Source organism: Chrysoperla carnea, chromosome 3 (genome assembly GCF_905475395.1).
Source record: "Chrysoperla carnea chromosome 3, inChrCarn1.1, whole genome shotgun sequence".
Lineage (NCBI taxonomy): Eukaryota > Metazoa > Arthropoda > Insecta > Neuroptera > Chrysopidae > Chrysoperla > Chrysoperla carnea.
The window spans coordinates 79867260-79876156 of NC_058339.1; the positions used below are offsets into that span (position 1 = coordinate 79867260).

Consider the following 8897-nt stretch of genomic DNA (forward strand, 5'->3'; position numbering starts at 1 on the left):
GACCGAAAACGCGCCTTCATTGGAAGACTTGATCCATTTACAAAATATTGTAATGCATTGTATAAAAAAATGGTTTTGTATATGGAAATGCATATACTTCGTTTTGATATTTCAAAGTTTCTCGTTTTAGTAAATTTTAAAGAAATAAAGTCATTTTCTTTGGTTTGAAACCGATTACTTTTGGAGGACTTAATTAAGGCCGACAAGTCTTAATAACATAACATAAATAATTATATTTTCGGTACGAAAATATTATTTGAAATAATTTATAAAAAGGGTTCAAGTCAGTTTTTCGTACTATTGTTTATTTGGTTACCTGATACGTTTTTCAACCCTTACATTAGTCAGATATATTAATATCTGTACGAGATATCGTGTCAATGTACTAATCGGCTAAAATATCTCACTGTTATACAATACTCTCCTAAACATGAATATAATGCGTTTATCTTAATATATCAGCTAAAAGCATTTTTATATAGTTAAGAAAATCGAAAAGTGTTACGAGAACTCCAAACGGACTCTATATACAAATTAAATTCCAACACACATAGCTATGTGTTTAAATCAATGTTGAATCAATGATAAATAAATGAATAAAACATTAATTAAAGAGAATTGAAAAAAATACGCTCGAACCAGGAGCCGAAAACTTTCATTGTCAAAAATTGTTTAAAAGAAATTGTGGAAGCTTTTAGGAATATATTGACTTCAAAATTACAAGTCAGTCCACTTTGACCGGATGCTACTACAGTGAAGTGTTAAAAGTAGTCGACTAGTGAAAGATATTGTTTGTGAGTATAATTGGAAGTCTGGATTGTAAATGGATTTTGTGTGGAACATTTAATGTACCTTGGTATTAAAAATTAAATGATTAAAAAATTAAATTTTCAAAGAATTCACCTTCAGGTATTTTGTTGTTTCAAATCTGCAAGCAGTAGAACGTTACACTTTTTTTTTTTTTGTGAACTTTGTACTCGTGAATACGTATTTCAAATAATCCTTTTCAATTCTGAAACTGTCTATCTATCGTCAATTTCTGCATAGTGTATATTCGCTACTTTAGAGCGTTTAATTTATATCGACTGATATCCACATATGATAAAAAAAATCTACATAGCTTATCGATGACAATGTTGTATCTGTCATGGTTACAGGGATCAACGCACAAAAATTATTAAAAGGAGCCGAAGCCTATTCTTACATTCTATTCAAATATCATTTGGATAGTGTCTTTTTGAGATGACTATGTAAATTTCAAATAACAAAATTTTGACAATATTGTGAAATATATTTTATACGTATAGTTTTTACACTTGCATATGCAAGTTCTAAACAAAATATCTTATTATTAGATTTGAGCTTCATGAGAAGAATGTAGAAACGTTAAGGTAGTACGAGCGCCAAGGCTAGTTTAGACTTGTGGTATTTCTAGACAAAAAATGAGAATAAAATTTTTCGATATCTGTTTGGTTTTTGAAATATCGCAAGTTCTTAATTACACAAAATTTTCAAGATATAACAGCATCAAAATTGAAAATATATATTTTCTTAAATTTGTGTTCCCACTACCGTGCTTATACGTCCTTAATTAGTCAGGCACAACGGGTTTTTTTATTGTTTTTAATAATTTATTCAGTTTTTGACTTGAGTTTAAATAGTTGTTTTTTTCTTTAATTTCCACCGACTACTTCTGAAAAAATCTATGAAAACTTATCACTCTTCTATCGTTTTCCCATAGGGGACCAATGTTAAATATATAGACTACTTTTAAAGTCATTTATTTATTTTAATTGGAACTTAGCTTTACTTAATATAAAAAAAAATCATGCATTTTATCCAAAATTGCCCTGGCGCTCGTCCGTCCTTAATATGACCCATTTTTACTAATTGAACAGCCACCTCTATAATTATTAACTCGCTTTTATAAGCTTGACTTGCACGTATGAATTGTAACGGAATCATTTAATGTAATTTTACTTAGCTTGCATCCGATTGACTTGAAAATTAGCACTGATAGCAAAAACCATTGACAATACAATAGTTAAAATATTTTGTCCTAGTATTCTGACCAGGATCCCTCGCATAAACGATTGAAAAACTTGAATGACATTTTCTTGAAATATTAATAGTATTTTTAACGATCAAATGACGTATTTTAATTTATAATTAAATTTACTATCCACTTTGAAATGCAATAAAAGCGTCTTTTTTTAGTTTTTATAATCTAAATTTTTTTTAAATTTTCCGTCACACGATAGTCAGTATAAACCGATGTTTAACACGAAATAAGGCGCCAAAATATTGATTCCGAAGAACTCAAATCTCAAATCTGTGCGGTTGTTAAATTTTTGTAAGTTTGTCTCACTTTCACATGAAAGTCACACGCATATCTTAGGTAGAAATTTTCTAATATAGAAAAATGTATACTTTTACTAAAAAATATATATAAAAAATTTTTATCCCAAAAATAGAAATATTATGATAATAAGAAAATTAATATAACTTTCAAAATGTCATATTTTTTATGTAATATTTACATAAAATTGGGTACTTATATCCTCTCATATATGTATATCTTTTCGAAGGGATAAATATCTTGGATATTTATAAACGTATATACCTATAGAGAGGCTCATCAGAAACATTAACAATAAAAGTTCGCTTATTATAAAAAAAATTACTTTTGATACTATTTATTCAATTTTTAAATTCTTTGGTGAATTTCCTTTCCCCTTTCCTTTTATATCCTTCTTAATAACATTTGTAGAACTCTTATCATAGCTGATTTAAGAAAATGTGTTCAGTTATTTGAAGATCATCACCTTTTTTGCTTGATGTTATCCGGTACGGAATCCTTAAGTTGAACTTGAAACATAGAATATTCTCAAACAAACTACCTTTCAAAAAAAAAAAAACAACAAACAAATCGTCTAATTCATTTACGAGCTACGACGCCACAGGCAGAAACACAGATATAGAGAGAGATACACGAATGACATATGCTTCAAACTTATGACAACCCTCTTTGTTAGTCGCGGATTAAAAATTGATAAGATTATATTAACTGTTATATTAATGTTTATTTTTTGCGATAAAAGATAACGTAACAATTTTGAAGGTCCATCCTGTTCCTGTATTTATTTGAAGAAAGGACTTCCAGGAAAAGACTTTCAAAAAGACAATAATACTTTAATATTATGTCGCGTGTTATATATATATATACATCGTAATGTTTATATGTTTTGTGTGTCATAGTCATGTCATCGTTTTAATAAAAGTCACAAAACACAGAAATTCTTGTCAAGTATCTTTCAGGCACAAAGTATTTATTTATATGAAAACTATTTTATGAAAAATAAACAAAATTCAATCAAAGAAGTCGAATGAATCTCGAAATATATGAATCAATGAATTTATTAGGTCTGTCAAGGATCATGCCATAGCGTATATTTGTTGTCATAAATCCTGAAAATTTGCGAAACTATCAAATAAACCTTGGTTTTCATTATTCATGAATAATCCTAATTTAATGTGTAAAAACGAATTTAATTCTTTTAAATAAAATATATTTAAAAATATTATACCATGTTTATTATTTGAGTATAACTTAACAATTCTTTGCTGACATGCAGGTGGTTATCAATCCAATGCATATTTCAATAAGGTCTCGTGAAAGTTTTCCAATAAATGTGTCATCAAACAAAAGAGCTTCTTTGCATGCTGAAATGTAAATTAGTTTTAGTTATGTCCTAGCTTTAAGAGCACATTTCCGAATTTCTCGCTACAGCAAAAAAAAATATTCAAGAAAGATATTCACAAAAATTGTTTGTATGTAAAACTTAAGTTAATATCATAAGATCATGAAATAAGATAAACCTTTAATGCGCACTATTTTGTGTACAAGTTACAGGAAACCAAAATTGAATACTTCAAACCGGAAGTGATACAGAAAATCTTTAAGAACACAAAAAAAAAGTTAAATTTATAAATACTAATAACTTTTGATTGAAATCATGTCATACAATCAAATAGTTAAAGTTTTCATACTTTCAAATGCAGTTTGTCTAAACTCATGTAATAAAAGTAAGACAAAAATATACGATATCATAAAAGTAATACAAATAGAGGTTTCGCCTGAATATAAATAAAAATTTTAATTTGATTTCAGAATAATTAAAAAATACTGATTTAAGTTTTATGTTTTTATAAACTGCAAACACTTTTTAGATACGAAAAAACATTGGGTTATGGAAACAAATACAATTAATAGTATAGTTGAGTTTAGTCTAGTTTTTTTTTTTCAATACGTACGTGTATAAAAACGAATACTTACCAAAAGCGGTACAGTGGTTTAAGATCCTTAGATGTTTTTCCTTTCGTTCTAAATTTGGGTTAATGCGTTGAAATAGAGGACCAAATCCATCGAGTTCTAATCTAAATGGTTCGTTCATACATTTTTCTAATATTAAAATGAAAACAAGTCATGAGGAATGTACCCTTTAAAAGTCAGTAATAAATTATTTTCTTCAGCTTTGGTAATAATATTTATTTCTGTTTTTCTAATATTCAAAGAATTTCAAATGTTGATTTTGGTCATCCAAAGGGCAATCCTTCGCAAAAATTGAATAAATCTAAGAATAGTAGAGTATGTAATCCATGTTTAGTTGATATAGTAGGCTCTATGTGAAGTTAACTATTTCATTCAGTGGTTTTTCTAATATTTCAAAAATTTCCAATTTTGATTTTCTTCGTCATCAAAAGGGCACTTTTTCGTAAAAATTGAAAAAAATCTAAGAATAGTAGAGTACAAAATCGTTTTAAGTTGATATTTGGAACTTACATTTTTCAAATGCATAATTTTCTATGAAGATATTCAGAATTTTTATTATTCCTTAAAGTTTTATATTTTACCTGTATAAATGCACATAAAATGTAGTTGTAATTCCGTAAAACCCAAATTATTGAAGTAGCATTCGTTTCCTAGAAATAAGTGAATTTAGGTAAATTTCATTATAAATATTATAAATATTTCAATTATAGACGATCTGTAAGCAATCTAATTTCAATGAATATTGATCTCAACCCAGCTTTCAAACTATTAAGAAGTAAAAAAAACAATATTTAGAAAATCTTACCTTGATGAGAGCTTACAATTACCATCAGAATAAAGCCGAATACAAAAATTAATCCAAGACAAATGAATATAAATTTTTGGTTCATTGGAATTGTGATTGTAAACTGATTAAATGCGTTTGCACAGACCGATAACATATTTTGATAAAACTATTAATGTAATAATGGTGAAATTTGAAGCAATCTCGTTAAAAAAAATACAGAGTGTATTAGTGTATTAGTTACGATGAATTTTTAAAGTATTTATTTATAAATAGCAAATAAAAAACTTATTAGAAGCATTTTGATTTGAATATCGATAAAGATTACCATAGGGCTTCGTCAGTTGTCGTTATCAATATTGAAAATTGTGTAAATAATATTCTAGACCAGTAAGACTATCTCATTTTAGCCTAGTTTAATAATTATCAATCACGTTTCTTCGAAAAATGACGATTTAAGCTTTTGGAACTATGTTTCTCTTTATGTGCTTGGAAGGTGGGAACTGGACAAAAATAAAGTGCCCGATCGATATTTTTATTAACCCCCGAATTCAAAAAAGGGGTGATATAAGTTCGGCCGCTATGTGTGTGTGTGTGTGTGTGTGTGTGACTGTCTGCCTGTCTGTAGCATCGTAGAGCTGAAACGAATGAACCGATTTTGATATTTTTTGTTTTGTTTGAAAGGTAATTTAACTGAAAATTTTCTTAGCTATATTTCCAGTGCGAGTTTAGGATTCCGTATCCGAAAAAACTAAAAAATTGGCGACTATCTTTTAAATCGGATCAGTTTGGAAAAGGCTTTTCAAAAAAAGGTTATATAATGGAGAATGTTATAAGATGTGTTTCAAGAGCGATTTTAAGGTGCCGTACTCGAAAAATTTGTCGGGAGTATTTTACATTTTGTAAATTTCACTTGTAACCTGCATATATGAAATTCATATGTCAAGGTATACTAAGTTTAGTCTGTATCGCTTAAAAATATGGATGCTACGAACATAATTGGACGAATAAAGTAAAACTAGGTTGAAGAAAATTTTAATATTAAAAATACATACTGCAGGGAAAGGTTAATAACTGTTTAGATTTAATATAGACGACTTTAAGATTCATTGGAAAATCGCATTCAAAATCGAATTTTTGGATAATAATATGGATTAAACAATAGTCAAAAAACACAAAAAATAAATTTTATTAATTATTTTTCAAATGATTCTTCTGAAAATGATTCTTCTAAAATATTCAGTTTTTTAATCGGTGAATTTGGATTATTCAACTCTGCGCATGCTTCTTTTGCCTCTTTCGAAACTCTACCAAACTTATTTGGTTGTCTTACAAGTGACTTGCATGCTGAAATAAATATGATACTACTTAATGTTTATGCTTAAAATGTTCATTCAACTCTGGGAAAATTTTTTATTTTATTTCGATGTTAGGTTAGGTTTACCCTAGTATTTTAAAATAGCATTTTTTAATTATGTCGTTTAAGTAAAAGTCTAAAAATTTATTTAAAGTCAGTGTCTACGAAAAATAATACAAAACGTTCTTAACATGCGTATCATAAATTTTAAAGTCGCATTTTAATGTTTGGGGAAAAATATTTTCAAGTTTACGAGCGAATTTCTTTCAGTTAAAAAAAAAAATAAAAAAATGGAAAATATTATTTTCGAATGAAAAACATGAAGCATACATAAAACCTTTTTTTAGAGCTAACACAGGAAATTGGTAGCATGTCGAGTAGAATTTGGAAATGGCTGTACCATGCCAAATTAGTCTTTCCCAATTGGAAATTTAGTTTCGAACTTCTTGGAACTGGCCAATGCTAAAGTATATAAATTATTTTTTAAGACCATTTTCGGAATTCGTTGGAATAACACTTGACAAAAATAGGTGAACTGGTACCAGTTTTGCTTAACTAGAATTTGGTCGGGAACATTTTGGGATAACTGTGAGTAAAAATTGAACATATTCAAATATTGGAACATGCATGATTATTCCTTGGAATAAATCGACGTTAAAATTATAAAAGTGATGTCGGTTTTGTCTCTTAACGACCTTTTTTAGAACCTATCGGGATAGTCCAACGGTTTTCCACATTGACATCTGCTTAATATCCCAGTGAGATAATCCAGCGCTAAAATCATTGAAGTATTATCAGTTTTTTTCATTGGGCCCTGTATGGCCGACAATTGACGGTTCGAATTCCGTCACCAGCATTATCCATTCTAGGTAAGAGACGAATTTCCATATTTTGAGCATGAACTCATCTAGACATAATAGATTCTCTAAAGATTCTCAAAACAAAATGAAAATTTAAAATTGGTACAATGCAATCGCTGTTTATAGCCGTTGATTTTTAGGTTGCTACATAAATGTGGTATTTTCAGACATACCTAAATCATGACATTTCACAAATAGAATTCCTTCGTGAGCATATGTTTTATCCCGTAGAGTATGATGTAATGTACTAAAGTACGGTAATTCATCACCGTAAGTAAAACCAGTTCTTCTTGATCTTCCCATTATCTTAATCGATATTAACGGTCTTCGTGGATGTTCCGGTCTTCTTGATGGTTTCGGTTTTTGTGAAGGTCTTCGTGTAGGTTTCGGTTTTTGTTGAAATCCTGGTCTTCGTGTTGGTGCCCGTCTTGTCGTAGAGTAGTACGGATTAAAAAGCTCCTCTTCAGACACACTAGAAAGTTCTTCAGACGAATCGTGTCCATGCCTTATCTTTTTAGAAGCTAATCTGGATTTTCCAGCATCAATACACTCATCTGTCATAAAAAATGTGAAATTTAAAAATTACCTGCCTACTGTAAGAAAATTGTATACATTACCTGCATACTGACACACGTAGTCTATCTGCGATTTCGTCAAGCCCAATGAAGCTTCAGTGAAGTAGCATTTCGAAATTGAAGCTGTAAAATTTTAATATTTACATAGTTAAATATGAATACATGAAAAACAACATTGTTGGGGAAAAAATGGTAATAGCTTGATGTTACTAAAATGATTTGAAACGGCGATTTAGGCCGAAAACCGAAAATAATTCGCTTCAAAAAAAATCATTCATTAGAGAACAAATTTAAAAAGAAAAAACTTTTTTTTTTAGAGATTCAGAGATACCTATATCCCAATAATTCTTGTTCACGTAAAAAAGATATTTTCCGACTTCTAAAATCCTAGATTCTTCCTTCTAGAATACAAGGCGAAAATGAGTTGTGGGTGGAAAAATTCCGAATTTCAATTTATTACTTCTGTTCATTCGACAATTTCTATACTATTATTGCAATAATATTCTGATTATTATTTTCGTTTCGTAATAATCATTATAGATCTAACCTTGATGAAATTTTAGATTTGACATCAACACCATTCCAAAAGCAATAAATAAAAACATTTGCTTCATTGTTGCTTATTAGAAATATTTGACGATAAAACGATACTGAAAAATTGTTTTTAAATTTGTACTAAAATCAAATTTAATTGGTACAAAAATTTTGAAATATTTTTATAAATTTATTTATTAATTTAGTACAAAATAATTTTTGAAATATTTAAGAAATTTTACAATAATTTATAATTTAGCACAATAAAGTGAGATTTCTAATCATTCTTGAAAGACAACATTTAGTCGAATAAGTACAATGTGCTTTCATGTGAGCGACTACTTTCTGACAATTGTGATATCTAGACAATCCTGCAATGCTCACTTAAAACTAACAATTTTGATTCATTCACAAGGAATGACAAAGCAAGATTTAATTTATTTCCCTGGTTAAG

General features: G+C 28.6%; 2 protein-coding genes across 2 annotated transcripts; both read right to left on the reverse strand.

Moving 5' to 3' along the window:
- Positions 1 to 3610: 3610 nt before the first annotated feature.
- On the reverse strand, positions 3611 to 5210 carry LOC123296281. Its single transcript, XM_044877743.1, has 4 exons — positions 5139 to 5210; positions 4915 to 4983; positions 4337 to 4462; positions 3611 to 3723 (listed from the first exon to the last, which is right to left on the reverse strand). Exons 1-4 carry the CDS (start codon positions 5161 to 5163, stop codon positions 3611 to 3613), a joined length of 333 nt encoding a protein of 110 aa, XP_044733678.1. The 5' UTR covers positions 5164 to 5210.
- Positions 5211 to 6312: 1102 nt separating this feature from the next.
- On the reverse strand, positions 6313 to 8523 carry LOC123296282. Its single transcript, XM_044877744.1, has 4 exons — positions 8457 to 8523; positions 7952 to 8032; positions 7508 to 7888; positions 6313 to 6464 (listed from the first exon to the last, which is right to left on the reverse strand). The coding sequence occupies exons 1-4, from the start codon at positions 8521 to 8523 to the stop codon at positions 6313 to 6315; spliced, it is 681 nt and encodes a 226-aa protein (XP_044733679.1).
- Between the last annotated feature and the right edge of the window lie 374 nt (positions 8524 to 8897).